Raw genomic sequence first — 27,462 nt, 5'->3', positions numbered from 1 at the left:
ATAATGTATTTAGATTAATGATATGATTTCAATTGAAATTGTCACTTTGATACGATTTATTTATTTTAATATTTTTTTGAAAATTTATTTATTTTAATAAATATAACATGAAATTACATCTAATTAATAAAAAAAATATACATTAAATATTGAATAACCATTATGAAATAGTCTGATAAGATATACTTTTTTATATTAAAGGAGATTTGAAATGTGAAATCTAGAAAAGAAGTATGCATAGAACTTGAGAGTGAATTATTGAATCATGATTCTTTATGCCATCATGCTTATTAATTAGGAGAGATGTGTATGAAATTGAGTACGAATTGCTTTGTTGTCATAATTTGTTTAGCTCAAAAGATTATTGTTTTAATTAGCTTACCGATGCGCGATTTCTTACCTCTGAAACATGGTCAAATGTTCACATTTATTAAGATTACATTCATTTTTAATATTATATATCTCGGCTTGTGTGCAAATAGCTTTGTCTCATGCACATTCTGCAGGTGTATTCAATGTAGCAATTAAGTTAAATAAATGATAACAAAATTGTTACACATGCACTCTTAGTTGCGGATCTTATCTTCCTTTATTGACGGATCTCACTTCAAAACTCTATAGTTTTATACAATTAATGGTTCGTGTCTCCTTTATATACTCTTATATGGCAATGCATGCATTTATGTAGTACATCATAATGTTTGTGAAGAAATACTGGTTTTTTCATCTACTAACTATCAATTTTATTTAATTCTACTGTTGAGATTAGAAAGGATATCATATTATATAATTTAATATAAATTTTATTTTATAAAATTGAGTTAAGTTTAAATTTTAATTTTTTTTCACAAAATTTCTTTCAAATCTTAATTACTATTTACAAAGACAATATATTTGACATATTAAAATATAAAAGGTATATTCAACACTTATCACATAAGAAAGTAAAAGATATGATTAATTAAACTATACAAGGATTTGGAATTATTAATTGTTTATTACATGTTTGGTGCTCGTTTTAACATTATTATTTCTAATTTCACTTTAAAAATCCATTTTATAATACTCCATGCTACCACATGCATTTTTATATCTTAAAGCATGCATGATTTGGGAAGACTGTGCTCCAACTAATAGATACCTTTGCTTGGTATTATTAGAATTATTTAAAATCTTATTTTATTATAAATTTATTAAATTTATCAAATTATTTATTATTTAACTACTATCGAATTATTTAAATTATTTATAAATATATAATTTCATGAATTGAAATATTTTGACATAAAAAATGTGTATTGAAAATCTTGATTAAACATAAAAACATTTTATTATAAATTAATTTTATAAAATTAAATTAAATTTAAAATTAATTTTTAATATACAATATTACATAATACTAAAATGTTGTATTATTGTGAGAATTATTTAAGTTGTGAAGCGTTAACCTAATTAAAACAATAATATTTAATGTGTACAAAAGTTGTAACAAAACTCAATAAATACCTTATCTACACTTACGCACACACCTAATTATCGTATATGTCCGGTATTTGTTGCGTATTTAAGAAAGGCTGTACTGACACTCCACCAGGCTGCACTACATACTATTATTGATTGATAACAGTAATGTTAATATTGATATATATATATATATATATATATATATATATATATATATATATATATATTTCTTCTGCCTTCGATAAATAATTGGTGCAAGAAACCATTAATACACTTACAAGGTAGCCTTTGATCGTATTTTCTTTTTAATTTTTAATTTTGCTTTAATCTCTCCATTATCTTAAACTCTTAGTACTACTTTTTTTGTATTTTTTGCAGTAATTGTTTTTTTGTAGAATATTGTAGATATTAAATGATGAGAGTGTTTTAAATCAGATATATCAAATATTTTTTAAACATTGTGTAATTACCTAAACTCCAAAGATTGAACAACGAAGAGAGTAGAAAATACTCTGTTTTTTTTTACGAAGAGGACATGACTTTAGGTAAGTGTGAAAAAAAATTAAAATTGTGAAATTCAACTATAATTATCTAAATTTATATTATTTTTAATCTATTTAAATTGAATTATCTTAAATTCATGTTTTTTAATTTTAAATTTAATTTATTTAATTGGATATAGATCAAATATATATTTGATACATTTTTGGATTATTCAAAATGAATTTTGTGATGGATTTTAAGTTGATTCAGATTATGGATGAGTCGAGTCAATCTAGGTTCAGGTTGAGTTAAGTTACCCTGAGTCAAGGTCCAATTGATTCGACCCGGGCTCAGGTCAAGTTGAGTTGATCCAGGTCCGGATCGAGCTCAAGTCGAGCTAAGGGTCCATGTTGAGCTGAGTCGGTCTGATCGCAAGTCGAGCTCAAATAGCCTGAGCCTCGATTAAGCCGAGTCGGCTCGAGCCTTAATCTGAGTCGCCCCAAACCAAGATCGAGCCGAGTCGGCCAGGTTTAGGTCGAGTCGAGTCAGCCTAGTACCAGTCAAACCAAGTCAGCCCGAGCCTAATTCGACCCGAGTGGGCCTGGGCCAAGTCAGTCTAAATGCATGTCGAGTCCAATTGACCCAGGCCATGTCGAGCACAGCCGGTTGAGGCCCATATCGATTTAAGGCGGCCCGGAACTAGGTCGAGTTGAGTTGACCCTGGTCCATGTAAAGCCGAGTTGTCCGGGCCCATTGAGCCAAGTCGCTCGAGCCAATATAGAGCCGACTTGGCTCGGGCCCATATTGAGTCGAGTTGGCCCAAGCCCATGTAGAGCCGAGTCGGTCCGAGCCCAAGTCGATTCGGCACCGGACCCATTTCAAGCCAAGTTGATCTGAGCCCAAGTAGAGTCAAGTCGACCAAGCCCGTGTCAAGCAGATTCGCCCCGAGATCATGTTAAGTTAACTCGCCTCTAGCCCAAATCGAGTCGGCATCGGGCATGTCGAGCCAAGTTAGCCCGGGCCCAAGTCTAGCCAAGTCGGTCCAGGCCCATGTATGCCAAGTCGACCTAGACCCAGGTCGAGTTGAGTCGGTCCGAGTCCAGGTCGAATCGGTTTGCACTTGAGCCGAGTGGGCTTTACCCATGTTGAGTAGAGTGGGCCCATACCCATGTCGAGCTTAGTCTAGCAAAGCCCATGTTGAGTCAGCCAAAACTGATGTCGAGTCGCCCCAGGCCCATGTTGAGTCGAGTCGGTCTGAGCCCAGGTCGAGCTTAGTCAGCTTGGTACCAGGTTGAGTCGACATCAAGCTCATGTCAAGCCAAATCGACCTAGGCCTATGTCTAGTTGAGTCGATTTGGGTCCAAGTCAGTCGGCTTAATCTCGTATTGAGCTTAGTCAACCCAAGACCATGTTGAGTCGTGTGAGTTCAAATCCATGTCAAACCGAGTGGGTCCAGACCCATATCGATATGAGTCAACTATGATCCATATCAAAAATGAGTTTATTTTAAATTTAATCTATTTTAAATATATTTAAAAAATCCAAATAAATTTGATTTAGTTAAAATTGATATAAATTTTATATCCAGACCGAATTAGATTGGATTTTAAAAAATGTAACTCACGAGTACCTTTTTAAGTGAGTTTAATAGAAATGGACAAAACTTTTAAAATTGTGAAAATGGTATTCGTGTTTAGAAGCATAATTGAAGTGAAAAAAATATAAGATTTAAAGCGCCAGTTTCTTTTTCTTCTTTTAAGCACGAGTTTAACTGTGTATATTTTTTCCATACGTTAAAAGTATTTTTTTTAATGAAAATCAGTGTTACAAATATGATTTTAGTGTAGTAAGTTTTTATTTATTTATGAAATTAACCTTATAAAAACACTATTTTAGTACAATGGATTTTTGTAAAAATGTGCATCCCAGGCACGTTTTCATTTTTATTTTTTTAAGTCACATTTATCTTTTTACATGTATTTTTTTAAAAATCGGTTACCTGACCACGTCCTCTAAGTTTTATATTCAAATTTTTAAATAAATAGTTTTTGTCTGTTTTTTTATAATATTTTTGGTTTTTTATTTAATTAAAAAATAACATGTATAGTTTTTAATTTTACAATAATATTTATATATTAATATATTTTTGACATTGTAATCTCTTAATTAAAAATAGTTAAATGTAATTTGAAAAATAAAAATAAATAAAAAATAATATTTTAAATAAAATTTAATAAACAGGTTAAACATGTAAATAAATATTTTTGAAACTTCTTAGTGAAGCAATCAAACATTGTTATAACTTAATATATACAAGCATATATTGTTTTTTAGTCAAATATTTTTTGTAGTAATATTATTTGGTGTATCTTTTATTACTGTTAGTTCTTAAAGATGGATCAAATTATAGTTGTAACTCAACTATATTGACATGTCTTTGAGTGGACTTTAGATCACAAAGTTGATTTTAATTAGGAAAACATACGAGGTCGCATGTTACTTTTGCAACAATGGATTTGAAATCACATCAAATGCATTTCTCCAACCATCAAGCCATTAACAATTGAAGTCATCGTTACAAGCCTCAGTTTTCCACTACTCAAAAGGTTATTTTTAATATAATCACATTTATGTTTCAAGTACAACTTACATATTTTAAAATTTTGTGCATCTTCACTAATTATTTATCTTAGGTGGTCTCATCCGATGCAAAAAAAAACAAGAACACCTAATTTATTTATTATGTAACACACTTAACCACTCATAACTAAAAGAGGTTTTCAATCATTTCATAACTACATTTATTACCAACAAAAGTTCTTTCTTACGCTAACTACAATTTTTTTAGTTTTTGTGGACTATTTAATGCAAAAAATGAAGCGAGAGTTTCATCAAGCTAATTTAGTAGAGTTCTATTAAGCTAATTTAGTTATGCGACATTTTGACGATTAACATTTCCTTTATCAAGAACATGACATACTACAAGAGACACAACAATCACAATCATTACATTTCCCCAGCCTCCATAACAATATGTTGGTCAATCTAGTTTTCAACAAAACATTCAGATATGTGGATCCTCATCATAACATGTCTACATAATCTTCATACCAACACGTTTCATACACATAATATTTTTTCTTCTCAACCAAATCTTTTTTCTATCACATCAAATAATATATTTGCGACTTCTACAAGGAATCACCATCAACGTATAACTTCATCCATAAATTTTTATAAACCTACTATGCTTTCACATAAGTCTGATCATGGAATTGAAAATGACGAAAATGAATATGAAGATATTAAAAATGTTTAATTACAAACTTGTGCACTACTTTTAGTAACAACAATAAAGATAAAAAAGACAAGCTACAAGAGTAAGTAGAATTAATTCTCACAAATAAATATTTATTTACCTTTACTTAAGTATTATTGATCAAAATTAATTTCCATTTTATTAAATTTCTTTTTCTTCATAATTGATTATTTTTTATTCTCTAAATTACACTGAATTAACATGAACTTAAAATTAAAAAAAAAATCAATAAAGTCATTTTTTGAAACTATAAATATTAATTGAAAACTAAAAGCCATATATGTTAATATTTAATTTCTCAAAAAAAAATTACATTTTTAAATAAATAAAAAGCCAAAATATTTTTAAAAAACTATTGTATGCAAAATTTTACATATAAAACTTAGAAAACATGCACAATTTAAAAAAATATCTATAAAAAATAAAAAAAAAACAATGAAAAAATAAAAAAAATAAAAAAAATCAAAACATGTTTGGATGCACAATAAAAAAAATATAAAAATAGTGTCTCGAATCACGATTTAGAAAAAACCATTGTACTAAAAATTGTGTTTGTGAGACCGATTTGATAAAAAAAAAAAAAACTTATCATACTAAACCTCTTGTAATGTTGATTTTATAAAATAAAATAAAAAAACTTAAACACATCTTAATTGTGGAAAACCTCTTCTTGTAATCTCTTAAAATTTTATCCATTTCAATAAAACTCACCTAAACTTATACCATTTTGGTAAAAAATAAAGGAAAATAACCTTCCTAAATTCTTCATGTTTAAGAATACAGCCTAGTGTGTACCAAAATTGAATATGTTTGTACATTTGATCTCAATTAGTCTCATCTAAGATTTGGGAGTTGAATTATGGTAGTGTGTTTATGTATGAGAAAGAATTAGTAAAGGTTAAAAAATAGAAAGGAAAAGAGTATGGAAAGAAAGATGGGATGTTTTAAAAATGTCATAGTCAAACAGCTCTGGCACATTTGACAATTTATTGTGTACAACTACCCTGGTCCCTAGGCATTTAGAATGGATGTGTGCATAATTGTGTGAGAAACAGTGAAAACAAACATTTAAAGTTATGGTTATGTTTATGTTCTAAATTTGTGAGGGACTAAATGGTGTAAACCATGCAGCGCGAGGTTGGCGTGGGTGAAGTCTGAGGACCATCTATTATAATATTGTCATCTTCTCAATAATAGTATCTCCATAAGTCCAGCCATGTTTTGTCCCCACATGCTTTCAATGTTCAAAGTGGTCGTACTACTCACCCTTAAATTTAACACATGCAGCAGCTACAGCCACACTTTAATTTTTCCATCTCACAAACATACACACACAACATAGTCATACCTCTTTCTCACTCAGACACACACCTACTCTACACTTTTTCACCCTTCTTTTCCCAATCCTCATATGGGAAGAACTCCTTGCTGCAGTCACGAGGAACTCAGAAAAGGTGCATGGACAGCTCAAGAAGATCAGAAACTCATTGCTTACATTCAGAATCATGGCACTGGAAGCTGGCGTACCTTGCCTCAGAAAGCTGGTCAGTTTTTCAATTAAACCATCTTACTCTTGTGTGCTTCAGATTTAACTACTACATGATTACTCTAACTTCATCAATCGTACATGGCTATTGTTGCATTATTGTTGTTGATTTAGACTTGTATTTGGGTAAATAACTTACATCATGGAACATCACCTCTGATTTGTTGGAAATCTAACATCAATGATATATTTGATTAAATATGGTTTGTAAGTGAGTTCATAATCTCCCATTTCAATTTATTTTGTGAGATTGAGTTGAAGTTATAATTCATCTTCCAAGTTGGTTGGAACAGGTTAGGGATAGAGTTGTTTAGAATTAGTTTGGCTAGCATGGTTCAGTAGTTTTGACCTTGAAGATCATGGCTACATTAGCTAGTGCTTAGTTAGGCAATGACATTTTTGCTATTACCAAATAAAGTGGGGGCAACTTTTTTGAGTACTTCATGTGGGTGTACTACAGGTCTTCAAAGATGTGGAAAGAGTTGCAGGCTGAGATGGTTTAACTACCTCAGACCAGACATTAAGAGAGGAAAATTGAGCCCAGAAGAAGAGCAGAAAATTATAAAACTTCAGGCTGTTCTTGGCAACAGGTGAAACTTGAAAGATCTAGCTGCTAATAGTTATGAATGTTTGTGGTTAGGTACCATGCTGCACAATTTTTTCATTTAATTTAGTTTTGCATATGAATTAGGAAAGTTTTTCTTTTTCTATCAATCATATGTTGGTTTTCCCATTGATAATTCTATAATGTATAGCTATGCATGTTAATTAAGGTACTAGTGTAGTTTAGATACAGTAAATGTTTCCATAAGTAGATATAAAGAAAACAAGGTGAATTTTTTGGAAAAATTATAAGTTAGAAACCATTTTTAATGAAACTGAGAATTTTACCTACTAGTTTATATATAACTGAATTGTAATTTATAAATTAACTTATTAGGTGGTCAAGTATAGCAAAGCATTTACCAATGCGAACTGATAACGAAATCAAGAACTATTGGAACTCATATCTGAAAAGGCACTACGAAAAGAATGATGTGGATCCATCGAGTTCAAAACCAATTAGCACTGCAAGTTCCACAGAATCAAAATCCAGTGAGTTGTGCATGGTTCCATCAAAAGAAACTGTTTGCCATGGACCAAATGCCACTACACACCAATCTAATCACTCAAGCTTACCAAAGTCAATGTCTTCAACTCAGCTTCTCAACAAAGTTGCTAGTAAAATTCTTGCATCTGGGTACCTAGAAGCAATTAAATCATATAAACCTGTTGCTGCTGGGAACAGCAACAGTAATAGTGTGGTTAAAACTGGAACTGGAATAGAACCGGAGAATAACAGAGACCCCCTTGTGTCTAATATGGCCTCATCAAATCATTCAGTAACTTCTGCTCAGTTACTGAACAAGATGGCTACTTCACTCCCTCATAAAGTTCATGGCCTTGAATCTGCAAAAGCTGTTTTTTCAAAATTGTTGGAAAGTAGTGAAAAAGGTGAGACTGGTAGTGATGGTAGCTTTATTAGCAGTGATGAAATTGGAGATAGCTTTATTAGCAGTGATGAGGGAGTGAAGATGGCTACTTCACTCCCTCATAAAGTTCATGGCCTTGAATCTGCAAAAGCTGTGTTTTCAAAATTGTTGGAAAGTAGTGAAAAAGGTGAGACTGGTAGCGATGGTAGCTTTATTAGCAGTGATGAAATTGGAGATTGTTTGAATGCTCTAAGCGCTTTTCAGGAAGCACCACACATAACAAAAATGGCAGGGTCCCCTTCTAGTCCTTCACTGATATTCGATCAAGTGGCCACACCCTCATGCTTTTCAGACAATAATGAAGATAATTGGCAATGCGTTTCATCTAACTATGTGTCCTTCAGATATTGTGCTCCAAGTGGTGGTGGTGACTGCAGTGTGTCTGAACTCAACTTGGGTGAGTCTTCTAGTTCAACATCGTGCTTCCTGTTTGAGAATGCTGATCTTGGAACGTGTGATGATGAAATAAGCAAGTACATTCAGTATTTGTAATAAAAGAAAAACTTACTTAACACCCAAATGCTAATCTAGAAAGGGGACAGAAAGAAATAATGTGTCGATGATGTATGGAGATTCTTCTGCATAGCTTTTTATCAAAGGCATCTCTCTGTATCATCCCTGTCTATTTTGTAATAACAAATTCTTTTCTTCCTTTCTCAATTTTTCTATATCAAATAAAGGAGAAAAAAAAACAGTTTACAAAGTGGTATCTCAAACATTTGTATATAGTATAGTAGTATGAATACTATACTATAAACAGATATACTATAAAACACGTGATAAAAAAAAGGTTAAAAAATGGTAAGGTATAAAGATATAATTAAGGTGAGGGTAATCAGGACCCACATCGGTAAATAAAGTGACAATGTACCTCTCCAAATATGGCAGGTTTGGTGCACCGTAAATAATAACGGGGCACCACTTATTAAATAACAACCCCGCAGAAAAATAGGAAATAATAATAATATAAATATAAGAAATAATATAATAGTATGGGTCATTTATTATCTCATCTTCTTTGGTTGGACATAAACGGGTGTAATAAATTGGTTTCTAATTTTTGGATTTTTTTTTAAATTGTTTTTAAAAAATTTAATTTCAGAGATATTATTTGTGTTGACAATTGATTCCACGTTGCTAATTACATTTCTCAAATTTAAAATTGGACTTTTTAGTCCCTGAATTTGGGAAAGTGAATTAAGCTTCCTGATTAAAAAAATAATGTGAAGCTAATATCTTTCATTTGTCTTCTTCAAACTAATCAGATGAAAAATTAAAACTATAATTGACTCTACGTCAATTTGTTCAAGTGAGTAACAATATGTTTTAAAAAAATTAGATACGAGATTTATGAAAATTTTAATCATCACATATTTAAATTATCAAATAATATTTTAAGATAAATTTTTTCATGATTTAAAACTAGAAAATTTAGTGAAACAAAAGGAAATATTGCATTTAAATATCCTAGTCACGACCACTGTAATTTAACCTCAAAATAAAAGTTTCAAATCAAAACTTTATTCATAACAATATGAGAAAAAAAACAAGAAAAGTAGGAAAGGACAGTATCATTACAATTGCAGTAGCAATCATCTATGCCACAGTAGTAGTACAAGTAAATGGGCTGAATTACAAAGAAAGAAATAAGAAATATTTCAATGACTATTAAATGGTTGTTCTCAAATTAAGTACATGTTAAATACGTCAATAAATTTTCAGCCAACATCAACTTTGAAAATCAAAATGAATTACTTTCAAATTAAAAAACTTAAAAACAACTTTTAAATTTGAGGATTAAAAGATATTTTAAATTTAGAATACTAAAAAAATTATTTTTCAATTTAAGGTATTTAAAATATCAATTTTATATTGAGGAACTAAAAAATAGTTCTGAATTAGGGGTTTACTAAAATAAAATTTGATCCAAATTTTAGATACTAACAATATTTTAATCACAAATTTGAAGAAGTGAATTTTCATATATTATATCGTTGACACGTGTCACTATGTCATTAGTCAGGTCAGGATTAATTTACATGTATTTTTAAGGATTTTATATTTTTGGCAAGAGGGAAATTTAGTTTTGAATAAGATGAGAGTTAAACTTTGAGTTTAATTTGTGTTCAGAACATGAAAAAACAATAAATAATGTCATCTTAAAATTTGTTTTCACAATAGAAAACTCAAACCTAAGATTATATGAAATAATTAAAAGATGATAAAAGGAGAAAAGAAGGAGCACAAAAAATTTATAATGGTTTGTCTCAACACAAGATTCTAGACTAAACTATTAAGTTTCATTAACAACTACTATAACTTAAAAGTGTTTTTAAACCACTACTCTTGGATTTGGAAACAACACAAGTGTGTTAAACATAGATGGTTTATACAAATAATAAATAATATCAAGTTATTGTTAATCTATAAGTTTGTTCACGTGTTAATGAATTAAAGTATATTAGAGAATGTATTATTCAAGTATTACTATGTCACGTTTTATAACTTCCATATATGTTTTGATTATATTATTATGTCAAGTTTTATAACTCCCATATATGTTTTGATTATATTATTCAAGCACAATGAGTTGTGTACAATAATAAATTATCGTGAGATCTTCATCCATAATATTGTTTATTATTCACCCTTTCATTGATGCTGCTTGAAAATGGAAATGTAAAGAGAAAGAAGAGTGGTTAAGAGGACCTAAAAAGAAGAAGAAAGGGAGAATTACCTATTACGAAAGAGTGAATTTTAAGCCTAACTCAACCCCATAAAACCGGCTCATAGGGTTGAGGTTTGCACCCACCTATATACAATGAAAGGCTCTAATCTCTAGTCGATGTGGGATCTTCAACACACCCCCCTCACGCCAAGACTACCAACTCGTGCGTGTGACTATATATTATGGGTGGTCCGATAGCGGCCTGATAGCGGGTGGCACGATAGGCCCAACACAAACACTCGCTAGGATAGGCTCGAAATGGCTCTGATACCATATTACGAAGTGGACTTTAAGCCTAACTCAACCCCATAAAACCGGCTCATAAGGTTGAGGTTTGCACCCACTTATATACAATGAAAGGCTCTAATCTCTAGTCGATGTGGGATCTCCAACACACCCCCCTCACGCCGAGACTGCCAACTCGTGCGTGGGACTATATATTATGGGTGGTCCGATAGCGGGTGGCACGATAAGCCCAACAGAAACACTCGCTAGGATAAGCTCGAAAATGGCTCTGATACCATATTACGAAAGAGTGGACTTTAAGCCTAACTCAACCCCATAAAACCGGCTCATAGGGTTGAGGTTTGCACCCACTTATATACAATGAAAGGATCTAATCTCTAGTCGATGTGGGATCTCCAACATTACCAAGGCTCTAAAAAGAATAAGTAGTTCATGTTTGTCTGAGTGTTGGAGATTCCACATCGACTAGAGACGAAGACATTTAATTGTATATAAGTGGATGTAAATTTCACCTCATAAGCCAGTTTTATGGGGTTGAGTTAGGCTTAAAGTTCACTTCTTAATATGATATCAGAGTCATTTCGAGTTATTGAACCGTTTTATGGGGTTGACTTAGGCTTAAAGTCCACCTCTTCCTCTTCTACCCATTCTAATGTTGTAGTTGAAGAATGATTGAAATTACCATTTGCAATAAAATTTTATTCTTGATACCTTCTACTATTTTGTTTTGATTGTGTAAATTGATTGGTCTGCACTTCTTATATACAAAGAGTTCGATTAAAATCCTCGCATTCAAGAATGAAGAAATATTGAACATGGTTCATGAATGTGATTTTACAATTGCAACTTTAGTTCTTCTCTACTTCTTATTTCTATAGTTTTCCTTCTTTGTTCTTTCATATTTTCCAATTCAATTTCATGATATTGTTTTTTCAATTTCAGTTTAGTTTTACTGTCTTGTCTTACATTGATGAACATTGTGCCTCTTATTTCCATCGAAATTAAAAATTTAGTTTTCTACTTTTTCCAATTTAGTAGTTAGATTTTTCTATTATTTTCGTTTATAACAATTATATTAATTTATTTCTCAATTTACTTTTGATACTTTCATTTTTTTTTCTTTCTCTTTATCTCTTCATATAATCATTGGATGGTTTAGTAAGTGATTTCTTATTAGATGGTTTAACAATAAGAATTTTTTTTGCATAAATCATTTTATTTTCTGTAAAACAACTATAAGACATTCTAGCAAGCAATTGTGGACTAGACGGTTTAACAGCTGCAATTCATTGTTTCTATTTCTTTTCTTTTGCTTTTAGTTTACATTACATTTTACTTTCATGTATTTATTATTTTTTTGTCTGCATATATGTTTTTACATTTCTAAGTGTTACTAGATAATCGTCTATACATGGTCTCACTTTGCTTTACTTTTCAGTTTGTTTTACATTTTCGTTTTGATTCCAATTTCCCCCTGTTAATTTGTAAAAGAAAGATTACATACAATAAATTGCATGCATGACATGTTGTCCTTGGATTCGACCTAGGTCGAACGTATATAACATTAGGAGAAATTTAGTTTTATTTTGAAATCAAATTGGAATCATTGCTGAGGAAGAACATGCCAACAAAATTTATTATGTGATAATCTTTCTTATTTTCTTGTATTCACCATAAATTATATTGGATGTTCGTTTTGTTTAGTCTATGTTATGTTTAAAATTATTAGATAGTCTAAAAGAGGTGTATGACTAGAAACAAACCAAACTCATTATATTGTTTGGACCCAAAAATTGAGAGAACTTGCAGAAGATTGAATAGAGGGGTTGAAGATAACCATTTAATTTTTTATATTGTTTCTTTGATTTTAATTTCAATTTCCCCTTTGTTAATTTGTAAAAGAAAGATTACATACAATGACTTCAACACATGACATGTTTGTTAGAGTTAAGCAGTGTCTAAGATCAAGAGGGGAGGGGTGAATTGAGCTTATCAAATTTTCGCAAACAATGTAATTTACTATGTAACAGAGGTGAAAAGAACAAATTGATATTAAAAGGAACAAATTGTTTTTACAGATGAATCTGGCACAATTAAAACAAGATCAGCACAGTTTAGATCAACCAGTAGCAATACCAGAACCAAATTGATTAACCTTCACTGTTTATAAAGTTGCAGTTTAAGGTACAGAATTAATCAATTTTTACTTAACATAAGCCATCTAGAGTAATGAACCAAATGTCACAGTTTAGTTAAAGGAACCAATTTACCCTTCTTATCTTATTACAGATTCACACAGCAGCTTGATTTATGATTGAAGGATTGATTAACAAGTTAGAACAACAGATCTAACCAGGTCCAAAATTAACAGATTTAGTTTCAATATAACAGATTCCTTTCTTGACAGATTATGTGAAATTACAGAATTAAGTGCAGGGATGAGAGAAGAACCACACAAGAATTTTTATACTGGTTCACTCATCAAGAGCTACGTCCAGTTCAACTCACTCCAAGGTGTAATCCACTAAAAACTGATACAATCAATTACAAACACACAGCAGTTCTTGAACCCTTCAAGAACCTCAATTATCAAGGCTGAAAAACACTATTCCAACATACCTTGCACTCCAAGAAACCCTATCTAGAGTGACTAACGCTCAAAACCAATACAAGAATGAATAAGGAAAAGATTACACCTGAAACAATGTTGCAAGAACATAAACCAGTTGTTCTATTTGCTCCAAGACAGTACCAGTACCTTCATCCAGCACAAGGTTCTTCAAGAACAAGCTCACATGTATTTCACTTTTGAAAAACCTTTGCAAAACCTTTTCAATTCACTTTCTCACACACAGAATGTTGTATCTCTGTTAAAACTGTGATAGTTCAGCATCCCTTTACGTGAGAAGGGCATTTTATTTTATAGAGAACAGTTTCTAACCACTTTTAAAAAACAATTACAGAGCAGTTAGCAAAACAACAGATTGATTCTGAAAAAAACAGGTTAAAAGATGATAAAGTTGTCAGCTCAGCTTAACTGAAATAACAGACTGAGCTGTACCTTTGGTGCCCTAACAGAATTTCGAAAAGCCTTTAACAGAGAAGAAATAAACCGATTGCTTCTCAATAAAACAGATTTATTTTTGTACTGAATCAAACCATTTAAGAAAACTTTAAAAAGCTTTTCCAAAACCGTTTAACCATATCATGAGCTTGATCTTACTACCTTGATTTGGCATCTAGGATGGGTCATGCAGCAAAAGGCAACCTTGAATACACACAACCCTAAAGAATGAGATCATCTAGGACATATAGCAACCTACAAAGCAACCTAGTTAACATCTACATCAAACACACTAAGACTAGGTAGAGATGAGCTTCATCCATCTTCAACAATCTCCCTCTGTTTGATGGAGACAAAAACCCCTTTGCTTTGCATATTTTGATGATCAAAACCTGCACTGTACTAACTGCCAAAACCTGCACAACAACGTTTAGAAATAAAACCAGAAAATAGCAGTGTGTGAGTTTTGTGATACCTCCCTACAGCTTAAACCAGAACATCAACCTTTGTGAGCTGTTTCTCTGTTCTTCTCCCCCTTTGGATTCATTAAACAGAATAAGGCATGGGATAAAGACATACCATAGACATTCATAACAGTTCAAACAAACAACCATTATAGAGTTCTATTACAACCCAAAATAAGACCAACTAAAACCAGTGCAGAATAAAAACAAACCAACTAAACCCAAATTGTTCAACAAGATATAAAAGATAAAGACTAAGAAATAGGATCACTTGTTGTTGTAGTAAAGCTCAGCTAGCTGCACTTGAACTCCTTCAATTTGGTCATCCAAGTGTTGAAACCTGGCGTGAGCCATTTCATAATGTGCCTTTTGGTCATATGTGAGTGTGTCCAGCCTGCTTAGTACTTGTCTTTCGAACATGGACAGAGGTTCACCTCTATACACAGGTTCCTCATATGCAACCAGTGCATTTTGGCTTGTAGCAGCAACATCCTCATTTCCAGAAGAGTGCACTGGTGATTCATCCATGTGCTGCACCCCATTAGCATTTTCTTCTTCTTCATTTGCTGGATCAGCTGCTTCATTCTCAGCTCTGTTTGCAGCATTCCTTCTAAATACCCAACTGTCATCTTCAAGAGAGTGGAGTTGTCTATTTCACTTGCTGCCTTAATGGTGTCATTTCTCTCATTTGTAGTGTCAACTTCAAAATAATCAATTAGCTTTGACACAAAAATAGCATATGGAAAACGATAATCTGGAAGCCTTGTAGATTTGAGCATATGCTCTACCATTGTACTCACCCAATTTACCTTGAGTTGATTCATTATGCAGTACAGCAGAATCAAATCCTCTTCATGGAGAGTAGCATGATTACTTCCTCTTGGAGTAAGCTGCCAAGCAATTATGTAGGCAAGGAGTCTTGGAATTAATGTCAGATTTCCAGCATGAAATCTAGCTTCTGGTTCAGCAGGATTCCTAACACAGCTCCTATAAAACTGCATTTTGCTAAACCCTTGAATTCCAACAGTATTTCCTTTGATAACCTTCATTCCTGAATACTTGATTCCTCCCACATTGTTTCATATTTCCCTTGTAATTTTCAGCTTCACACCTTTCACACGGGAGACCAGATTTTTGCCATCTTGAACCAGATTACTATAGAATACTTTCACCAAGTCTGGGTAGACATTTCCAGTCATTTCTAAGAAGTTTTTCAGCTTTTGATGCTTGAGCAGAGTTTTTTCTTCAATCAGATTTTCTTCCCTCAACCAAGAAAATTCCAGCACCTTGGGCACATTTACTTGCTTTCTGCTTGTCTCATGGATGAACTTAGTCATGGCTTCAGAATCTCCAACAAACCATTTTTCCATAATGCCTTGGCTGCTGTTAGATTGTTCTTTGGATTTCTTCTTTTTGCGTGAGGAGGATGCCATTGCTTAGTCTGTTGTTGCCTGCACCTATTCACCAATAGACAATTCCAGCTAGAAACAAAATAAGTTTGCAGGTCATATTATCAATAATAACAAAAACGAAAAAAGTAAAGAATCAGATTTGAACCTGGACAGCTTATAGCATAGATGAGAAGGTGTGAGGAAAAAATTGATTAGTGCCCGGTTTATATAGAGTCTTTAAATCAGATTTTGAAAATCACAAATTTTAAAGAAAAACAATTTGATCAGATTTCAAGAATTATGGGTTTTGAAAAAAAATCAAATCTAACAGATATGCTTCAGATTTTATTCTTGTGGTGCAGCAGGTTCAGGTGTTGATTTACGTAAGAATATATTGGAACCAGATTTTGGCAAATCAAATCTGTTGCACCTACACAATATCCAATAAGTTAGGATACCCACACACTAATTGGCATAGACCTGCTGGTTAATAACCGTAAAAGCAGTCAAAGATAAAGAGAGAGAGAGAGAGAGAGAGAGAGAGAGAGAAAAAAATCAAATCTTTCTCTTTCCTAGTCACAGCAGTAATTCTGAAACAGAGAACGAAACATGTTAAAATATAAAGTAACAGATTGAAATTTTCACTGCAGAGGACAATTTAAGCTAATGATACCCAATTCATTTAGAAGAAAATAAAACTTATCTTTAGCAAGAGGTTTAGTGAATAGATCAGCTAATTGAAATTCAATGCCAATGAATTTTATATCACACGTTCCATTAGCTATATGTTCTCTTAGAAAGTGATGTCTAATTTCAATATGTTTAGTCCTTGAGTGCATGACAAGATTCTTAGACAGATTTATAGCACTAGTATTATCACAATTTATAGGTATCTTGTTTAATAAAATTCCAAAATTACTTAGTTGCTGCCTTAGCCATAAGGTTTGAGCACAACAACTTCCAGCAGCTATGTATTCTGCCTCTGCTGTAGAGAGAGCAACACAAGCCTGTTTCTTGCAATGCCAAGAGATTAGACTTGATCCAAGCATGTGACAAGTCCCACTTGTGCTTTTCCTATCAACCTTGCAACCTGCAAAGTCAGAGTCTGAAAAACCAATTAAATTTAAAGATACATTGTTAGGATACCATAACCCAACATTCTTAGATCCTTGTAAGTATTTCAGAATTCTCTTTGCTGCATTGTAGTGTGATTCCTTTGGATCAGATTGATATCTAGCACATAAGCACACAGCAAACATAATGTTAGGCCTGCTAGCAGTTAAGTATAATAAGGAACCAATTAAACCCCTGTACTTAGATTGATCCACTGATTTTCCTGCAGAATCTTGATCTAGCTGGCAGCTTGTTGAAATAGGAGTGTTGATTGCTTTGCATTGATCCATATCAAACCTTTTAAGCAGCTCCTTGCAATATTTTTCTTGGCTTATGAAAATTCCATCCTTGAGTTGTTTCACTTGCAGTCCAAGGAAGAAATTCATTTCTCCTAACATTGACATCTCAAACTCACTCTTCATTGTTTTCACAAAGTCTTCACACATCTCTTCATTTGTGGATCCAAAGATAATATCATCCACATAGACTTGCACAAGTATAATGTCTTCTCTTTTCTTCTTTATGAATAGAGTTTTATCAGAATTGCCACGGTTATATCCTTGAGAGAGCAGAAATTCACTTAGCCTCTCATACCATTGCCTAGGTGCCTGCTTCAATCCATATAATGCCTTCTTAAGCATGTACACATGCTCTGGATTTTTATGATCTTCGAACCCTGGAGGCTGAGATACAAACACCTCTTCATTAATGTAACCATTTAAGAATGCACTCTTGACATCCATTTGAAATAGCTTGAACCCTTGTATGCTGGAAAATGCTAGGAGTAACCTGACAGCTTCAAGACGTGCTACTGGTGCATAGGTGTCACCAAAATCAATTCCTTCTTCTTGGTTATAACCTTTAGCAACCAGCCTTACTTTATTTCTAGTGATAGCCCCATATTCATCCATATTGTTCCTGTACACCCACTTGGTTCCTATGATATTCATCTCATGCCTTCTTGGAACCAAAGATCACACTTCATTGTATTCAAACTGGTTCAGTTCTTCCTGCATTGCTGTTATCCAATTGCTGTCTTGCAGTGCTTCTTCCAGGTTTTTAGGCTCAATCTGTGAAACAAAGGCCACTGTTCTGCAGAAATTATTAAGTGAATTCCTTGTTGAGACTCCTCTCAATTTTACCAATTACATTGTCTAGTGTAAGATCCCTGGGTGTCTTCCATTCCTTAGGCAATTTTGCATTCATAGTAGATTCTTTGACAGAATTTTGATTAGCTGCATCAAGCTCACTAGATTGATTCTTTTGCAAAATGGTTCTTAAATCATCCATACCAGGTTCATCCAGAACAGATTTGGGTACAGAAAAATCTGTTTCATCAAATACAACATGTATAGATTCTTCTACTGCAACCAATCTTTTGTTATACACTCTATAAGCATGACCATTTATAGCATATCCAATATGTATTCCCTCATCTGATTTAGGATCAAATTTCCCCAGATTGTCTTTACCATTATTTAGAACAAAACATTTGCAGCCAAAGACCCTAAGATGACTAATGCTAGGCTTCCTTCCTTTATACAATTCATAGGGAGTTTTCTTAAGAATTGGTCTAATCAATGTTCTGTTAAGCACATAAGAAGCAGTGTATACTGCATCTGCCCAAAAATATTTAGGTAAATCAGATTCATTTAACATGGTCCTAGCTAACTCCTCTAGTGACCTATTCTTCCTTTCAACTACACCATTTTGTTGGGGTGTCCTTGGAGCAGAATAACTATGTGTGATCCCATGTTTTTCACAATATCTATCAAATTTTGCATTTTGAAATTCTCCCCCATGATCACTACGAATCTGTTTTATCCTATTTTCATTTTCATTATGCATAACCTTAGCAAGTTTCTTAAAGGCTTTATATGCATCATTTTTAGAAGCAAGAAACAAAGTCCATGTATATCTTGAAAAGTCATCAACAATCACCAAGGCATAGTAATTTCCAGCTAAGCTAGCAGTCCTAGATGGTCCAAACAAGTCCATATGTAAAACATCCAAGGCTTTATTTGTAGAAACCACATCTTTAGATTTAAATGAAGTTCTTATATGTTTTCCCTTTACACAAGCATCACACAATTTATTATTCTAAAATTTTATGTTTGGTAAACCAGAAACTAGTTCCTTAGACTTTAGCTTATTCAAGTGATTTGTGTGAATATGAGCTAGCCTCCTATGCCACAACCATGACTCATCACTTTTAGATAACAAACACTCATTTTCAGAACAACTCTTTATAATATCTAAGAGATAGATGTTGTTTACCCTTTTTCCAGTGAACAACACCTTACCAGAAATTTCATTTGAAATTGTACAAGTGTTGGCTTCGAAATTGACCTTGTATCCCTTGTCACACAGCTGGCTAATGCTTAGAAGACTATGTTTTAGCCTTCAACGTACAGTACATTCTCAATAGTGGTTGAGTCTTTAGTACCCACATCTCCTCTTCCAAGAATTTTTCCTCTATTGTTGTCCCCATATGTGACATGTCCTTCAGCTTTGAGTTTTAGATTTATGAACTGAGTCACATCACCAGTCATGTGCTTTGAGCAGCCACTGTCCAGGTACCACTGATTTTTCCTGCTGTTTTTCTGCAACAAAACAGATTTAGCATATATGGTACCCCTTTTAGTCTAGGGTCTAGCATGATTAATACCTTTCCTTAGGAAGCCATTTGGCCAATCCTTTAGGAACAAGGTACCTTCTAGCTTTACATGTTCTAGATATATGACCAGACTTCATACAGTAAAAACATGTTGCAGTATGCATTGCTTTTGAACAACTAAAAGAAGAAAAACCTGTTTTGGAAGGAACAAAAAAACTAGACAGCCTTTTCACATTGCTTTTCATTTCAGAATTATATCCTAGACCATTTTTATTGAAAACAACATTCTGTGAACCTAATAAAGTTTCAAGATTTTCTCTTCCTTTGGTGAAATTTGAAAGTGTTTTTAACAAATATTCAACCTGTTTTTCCAACTTCTTACAATTATCACAGGTTTTTATTGATGCATGCAAACAAGTTAATTCAAGGCGGACCAATTCAGTTTTAGATTTGTGCAGCTCTTCTTCAAGAGCTTTGACCTTAGGTTCAAGTACCCTATTTACTCTATTCAATTTGTTACAAATTACAGCTAATCTGTTTGCTTCATCATGTGTTTCCTTAAATGCAATTAACAGCTGATCATATTTTTCATAATCAGTATAAAAGTTACTTACTGAATCAGAGTTATATTCTTCCTCATTCACCATAAAGCACAGATTTGCTTCCTCACTTTCGGTTGAGGAATTACTAGATGAGGATACATCATTTTCTTCCCATGAGATGTATGCTCTTTTGCCTTTGCTTCTTTCACTCTTCTTGCTTGTTGATTTTTCCTTGTTTTGATTGTTTGGACAATCAACCTTTATATGACCTGAATTACCACATCCAAAACAAGTGTAATTGGAAGAATTCGAATCATTGGGTTTAGAGTACCTCTTTCTTTGTTGAGTTCTGTCACGGTTTTTCTTTCTAAGAAACCTACTGAATTTTCTGGTGAGCAGACTCAAAGTCTCATCATGTTCAGGATCAACTTCTTCCTCACTTGTATCATGTTCCATGGTAGTTTTCAGGGCAATTCCTTTGGCTTTCTTCTCCACAGTTTCTTGTTCTTTCAATCTTTTCAGCTCTATTTCATGCTCTATCAGCTTTCCAAAAAGTGCAGCAGTGGACATCTTGGATAAATCTCTGGATTTTGAGATTGTTGTTACCTTAGGCTGCCAGCTCCTATCAAGGCATTTTAGCACCTTTATGTTGAGTTCTTCCTTGTCAAAGACTTTACCAAGGCCAGTGAGGTGATTTACAATATGTGTAAATCGTTTCTGCACATCTACAATACTTTCTTCTGATTGCATTCTGAACAGTTCGTACTATTAAATTAGTGAGTGCTTCCTTGCCCGTTTCACATCATCAGTCCCTTCATTAGTTACCTCTAGTACCTCCCACATCTTCTTAGCTGAGTTGCATTGAGAGACTCTAAAGAACTCATCCATATTCAGTGCAGAGGTGATGATATTCTTGGCTAAGGACTCATATTTGGCCTTCTTCTTCTCGGTTTCACTCCATTCAGACCAAGGCTTTTTTATTGTTTCATCTTTGACAACCTGCATAGGTATAAAAGGTCCACTGACCACTGCATCCCATATCCCCATGTCAATAGACTCCATAAAGATTTTCATCCTGATTTTCCAGAAAGCATAGTTAACACCACCAAAGATAGGAGGTCTATTAATAGACGCACCTTCAACAAAAGGCATTTTAAACTCAGACATCATGCATACACTTGAGCAAAATACAAGCCCTAGCTCTTGATACCAATTGTTAGAGTTAAGCAGTGTCTAAGATCAAGAGGGGAGGGGTGAATTGAGCTTATCAAATTTTCGTAAACAATCTAATTTACTATGTAACAGAGGTGAAAAGAACAGATTGATATTAAAAGGAACAAATTGTTTTTACAGATGAATCTGGCACAATTAAAACAAGATCAGCACAGTTTAGATCAACCAGCAGCAATACCAGAACCAAATTGATTAACCTTCACTGTTTATAAAGTTGCAGTTTAAGGTACAGAATTAATCAATTTTTACTTAACATAAGCCATCTAGAGTAATGAACCAAATGTCACAGTTTAGTTAAAGGAACCAATTTACCCTTCTTATCTTATTACAGATTCACACAGCAGCTTGATTTATGATTGAAGGATTGATTAACAAGTTAGAACAACAGATCTAACCAGGTCCAGAATTAACAGATTTAGTTTCAATATAACAGATTCCTTTCTTGACAGATTATGTGAAATTACAGAATTAAGTGCAGGGATGAGAGAAGAACCACACAAGAATTTTTATACTGGTTCACTCATCAAGAGCTACGTCCAGTTCACCTCACTCCAAGGTGTAATCCACTAAAAACTGATACAATCAATTACAAACACACAACAGTTCTTGAACCCTTCAAGAACCTCAACTATCAAGGCTGAAAAACACTATTCCAGCATACCTTGCACTCCAAGAAACCCTATCTAGAGTGACTAACGCTCAAAACCAATACAAGAATGAATAAGGAAAAGATTACACCTGAAACAATGTTGCAAGAACATAAACCAGTTGTTCTATTTGCTCCAAGACAGTACCAGCACCTTCATCCAGCACAAGGTTATTCAAGAACAAGCTCAAATGTATTTCACTTTTGAAAAACCTTTGCAAAACTTTTTCAATTCACTTTCTCACACACAGAATGTTGTATCTCTGTTAAAACTGTGATAGTTCAGCATCCCTTTACGTGAGAAGGGCATTTTATTTTATAGAGAACAATTTCTAACCACTTTTAAAAAACAATTACAGAGCAGTTAGCAAAACAACAGATTGATTCTGAAAAACAACAGGTTAAAAGATAATAAAGTTGCCAGGTCAGCTTAACTGAAGTAACAGACTGAGCTGTACCTTTGGTGCCCTAACAGAATTTTGAAAAGCCTTTAACAGAGAAGAAATAAACCGATTGTTTCTCACTAAAACAGATTTATTTTTGTACTGAATCAAACCATTTAAGAAAACTTTAAAAAGCTTTTCCAAAACCGTTTAACCATATCATGAGCTTGATCTTACTACCTTGATTTGGCATCTAGGATGGGTCATGCAGCAAAAGGCAACCTTGAATACACACAACCCTAAAGAATGAGATCATCTAGGACATATAGCAACCTACAAAGCAACTTAGCTAACATCTACATCCAACACATTGAGACTAGGTAGAGATGAGCTTCATCCATCTTCAACAATGTTGTCTTTGGATTCGACCTATGTTGACCTTATACCACACCAGGGGGAACTTAGTTTTATTTTGAAAACCTAACATGACTTATGGTTCATCAACTTCTTCTTCATCTTAGTTAAGAGTGACTGTTTATCAAAGAATACTCAAGTATTAGTGAGGAGTGGTTATTGCTAAAAAAATACGCAGTGGCCAGTAAGAAGTGACTACGAGTTCAAAGAATACTCAGTTAAAACCAGAGTGGCTACGAGCCCAAAAAAAAATACTCACTTCGTAACAATAATTTGCTTAGTGGAACCCAATCAATTGATTAATGACTAGACGTAGTCTGCGTGGTTAGATGAACTAGTATAAAAAATTATAGTGTGTATTCTCTCTTTCTTTATCTCTTTACTTTTCATGCCATTGTTATTTTTACTAACATAGAAGGAGAGATCATAATTTTACATATACCTAAAACATTTTGTTACTAAATTAATTAAGATTTAATATCTTTTTTTATATATTACATCAACATTAATTGATTACTTAACATATAAAAGTATCATTTGAATACTCACAATCAAATGATATAGTTAAAAATACACAAAAGTTTTTTAAAACAAAATTCAACCTTCCATTCTTACGTTTTTTTCTATTTTCACACAAAGACTTCGATGAATGGAAGGATCATGTGGATCTATTTGACCTTTGGATGATGCTTTAGTTGATGATGGAAGAAAAGCATAGACACATCAATGTTATGAAATCACATTAACTACGTGCATCTCACACTGATTTTTAATTTAGGTTTGTGCATTCAACCATCACTGAAAAGACAAGGATCTATCCCAAGCTTGATATGCCCTAAACTTGCATGCCTTTCAATATATATATATATATATATATATATATAAAAGCTTTTCAAGATGAAGCCATTCCTCGTCATTTGGAAAGAGATCCTCTTATAAACCGAACAAGGTAGGAAATGTAGATCATGCTAGAGAAAGAACTAGATAATTGATTTTCTTGTGATCTTAGACTAATGTAATGATATTATGTTTTTTCTGAACACACCTCTAGAATATATCCTGAACAGAAACCTCAAGCACACCCCCATGCCCTATTAGAAGTACCCTTTGTGAATGTCATTCTCTCATCACAAGCTCAAGTATGTTGATCACAAAGACTGTATTATTATGCCTCTCCATTTGAATGAGCGTTCATGGTGGTTTTTTCGACTTGCTCATTCATCTTTTATCCTGAGTCAACATAAAAATCCTTAACTCATATAAGTGAAGACATGCACCACAAAGTTATTTTGGACACAATCAATGTCATGCAAGAGCAAGCATTACTGGCTCATGACTAAGCCCTTCGTGAAGCTACCAAGTGGAAAGTTATGGTCGCCTTTATGCTTGGTGTGGGACCAAATCCTATCACATAAACAACTTCAATCAATCCACAAGTGTTATCTTCAAATGATGAAGAGATAGAATAAGTTGATTAGTGACTGGTCCATCCCTTTGTTGATGGTACTTAAAAGGGGGTGAATATAATGAGAACTTTAAAAAAAGGCACAAGCAAGGGAAATGTAAGTTCAAAGGGAGCTTCAAAGAGTGAGACTATCAAAAGCATGGGAGAGTGAGGAGAAAAAGATCAAGGAGCAAGCTAAAGAAGGAGATAAGAGTTTATTTTTCTTCATGTTGTTTTGCTTTAATATTGTAATAAGTTGAACTATAAAGTCTAATGATTCCTTTTTGTTTAAAAACTATTTTTTCTATCATCTGTATTGAATATATGTAGCCAATTGACTAAAGATTATATCGTATTGATATAGTCTTACTAATGAGAATTCAATCTAGATTCAAAATTTGACACCCCATCAAACGCACACTATTATATATTTTGTATGTCCGAGTTTAAGAATGAAAAATATTTTCGAAAACTTGATTTGTTGAACATGTTTTTGAAAATATCATTTTTAACTTGAATGTTTTAAGCACCATTAAAAAGAGGTAGATTGTTAAGGCAAAAGTCCAACACCATTTTTATTAAGTGCTAAAAATAGCTAAGTATAAAATATGATCATATTTTGTCTATAAGATGATAGCTTTGTGTAAACAATAGATCATGTAAGACATAAGTATTTCATTTGATAAAGAATACAACACTTTGCAATCTTGTTTCTTTTACGCCTGACTATGAACAAATATGGTAAAAAAATTAGCACAAAGAAAGAGAATATCCATTTGCAAATAGATCCATTGAAAGTGTATGCTAAAGTCAAAATCAAAATATTTCTCAGAGTTTGAGCTAAAGTTGCCTTTTCTCTACAATTCCTTGGCAATAAACATTGACAACTCTAGAATGGTTATTTGTCTTGTACAACTATGCACAAAGTAGGCAAAATCAAGCCAAGGCACACTTTCCAAGAAAAGATAACCTCATGCAGCCATTAGAAAGAATACATAAAGGAGGAAGAAAGCATTTAATGTTACAAGAAGTGCACTTAATGCATTCCATTCAAGTAAGCTCATCATACAAAAGAAGTACACACAAAAAAAAAATCGAAGTCATCAGAAAAAAAAAATTCACAATGGTCATTTTTTTAAGAGTCTTTAAAATTGAGAGACCCTGTTGTATAGCATTGAAACACTGCTCAACTTTTTGTACCTATCAAAAACTTCATAGAAGAACAATGTTTGTGTTCCTATTAGCCAACTAGAAGTGTACAAGTATCACATACGTCAACAAACAATCAACCTCTCTAGTAAGCAAAATCTAGTGATAAGTTGATCACCATTCTACATCTTAGCCATGCTCAAAGAGCATCATTGAGTTAGTTAGACAAACTAGTATAAAAATACTAAATGCATTTTATCTCTTTCTCCATCTTTCTATATTGTATTTGATTTTTATCTACGCTAACAAAGGAGGAGAGTTGTTGAGCAAACACCCATAACTAAAATCATCTAAACAAGTAAATTAGTCAAATAATAAAGTTGTATCTATAACACTTGACAGGACGAAATTACTATCAACTAATTATATATATATATATATATATATATTATATGAATATTCCTATCAAACAATATTTGCAAAATAAAAAACTGTGTAAAAATTTTAAAAAACACAATTTAACATTCTGTTGTGTTTTTTTTTTCTGTTTTCACAAAATCATCATAATAATTCTTGCAAAATACTTTAGTGTCTATTTTACCACATAGAAATCCTTTTCAGTGAATCCAAGCTTTTAGACTTGTTTGATTCTCGTTGAATCCACCTCAAGTTCAATCCAATCAACATGTGATGATTGTTTCACCATTCTTGAAAATTCAATTTAGCTACAGTCTACCACAAAGACTGTAATACATCCAAAATGTGATTTTTCTTAAAAACCTATCCATAAAACCTGCCAAGTATAGAAATCTACTAGACCAACACACCAAACATTGATGATGAGACAAGTTAGAAATATATCAGCTGAATATGATTAATATTTTAAACAGGTGAAAAGAGAAAAACTTTTAATCAACTTGTTGATGCAAATTGATCCAAGATCTCTAACTTGTTTGACCAAGCTGAAAAACTTTCGAGGCCTTCTCCATTCTCCATAAAATGTATAATAAAATGCATAATGTGTATTCTCTTCTCTTCTATTGAGAAAAAATCTTTATATATATATATATATATATATATATATATATATATATATATATATATGTTATTTTAAGAAAATAGTTACTAAATTATTATTTATAATAATCAATAATAAGATTAATAATTTAATCAATTATTTTATGTAATCATTACGTATCTGAATAAAAAAATGAAAAATATTTAAATAATTAATTATAGTCTAAAAATTATCTATTATTTAATTATGATAATCAATTATTTACATAGCAAAATATTTTCTTAACTGAATTAATCAAAACAATCTATTAAATGTTCATGAGTTGCTTAAATGGTTATTGATTAATTTTTTAAAAATATTTTCAAAAGTTATAAATATTCATAAATAAATCACATTAACATATCAAAACTCATACCATCAAGGCAAAACGCCTAATCTAATGCATAACACCTATTTGAGTTATTTTTATAATATCAAAACAATTTATAATTCAACGTATTCAAAATCAACCTATAAAAATATTAAATTACGACTAGTAATTTTTTTTCTTTATTTAAAAAATATAAAATTGGAAATTATTTACTAAAAATGAAAATTTATACTTTTCTTTTCATCTAAAACTCAATTTCCATACATTTTGCTAAATTCTGTTAAATATTTTAAAAA

At 32.4% G+C, this 27,462-nt stretch overlaps 1 protein-coding gene across 1 annotated transcript; it reads left to right on the top strand.

The window, feature by feature from the left end:
- The first annotated feature begins 6,464 nt into the window (after positions 1 to 6,464).
- LOC137821984 (transcription factor MYB34) lies at positions 6,465 to 9,004 on the top strand. Its single transcript, XM_068626823.1, has 3 exons — positions 6,465 to 6,810; positions 7,273 to 7,402; positions 7,753 to 9,004. The coding sequence occupies exons 1-3, from the start codon at positions 6,678 to 6,680 to the stop codon at positions 8,834 to 8,836; spliced, it is 1,347 nt and encodes a 448-aa protein (XP_068482924.1). The 5' UTR covers positions 6,465 to 6,677; the 3' UTR covers positions 8,837 to 9,004.
- The last annotated feature ends 18,458 nt before the right edge of the window (positions 9,005 to 27,462 follow it).

The sequence above is a fragment of the Phaseolus vulgaris genome, chromosome 9 (assembly GCF_000499845.2).
Source record: "Phaseolus vulgaris cultivar G19833 chromosome 9, P. vulgaris v2.0, whole genome shotgun sequence".
NCBI lineage: Eukaryota > Viridiplantae > Streptophyta > Magnoliopsida > Fabales > Fabaceae > Phaseolus > Phaseolus vulgaris.
The sequence above is the reverse complement of the archived record's forward strand: the minus strand, read 5'-3'. Positions and strand labels throughout refer to the sequence as shown.

Excerpts from the sequence above, each read along its gene's own strand:
- LOC137821984 (XM_068626823.1), top strand. The coding sequence starts at position 6,678 with ATGGGAAGAACTCCTTGCTGCAGTCACGAGGAACTCAGAAAAGGTGCA. Across the intron at positions 6,811-7,272 it reads TACCTTGCCTCAGAAAGCTG|GTCTTCAAAGATGTGGAAAG; the intron begins GTCAGTTTTTCA and ends GGTGTACTACAG. Across the intron at positions 7,403-7,752 it reads CAGGCTGTTCTTGGCAACAG|GTGGTCAAGTATAGCAAAGC; the intron begins GTGAAACTTGAA and ends TTAACTTATTAG.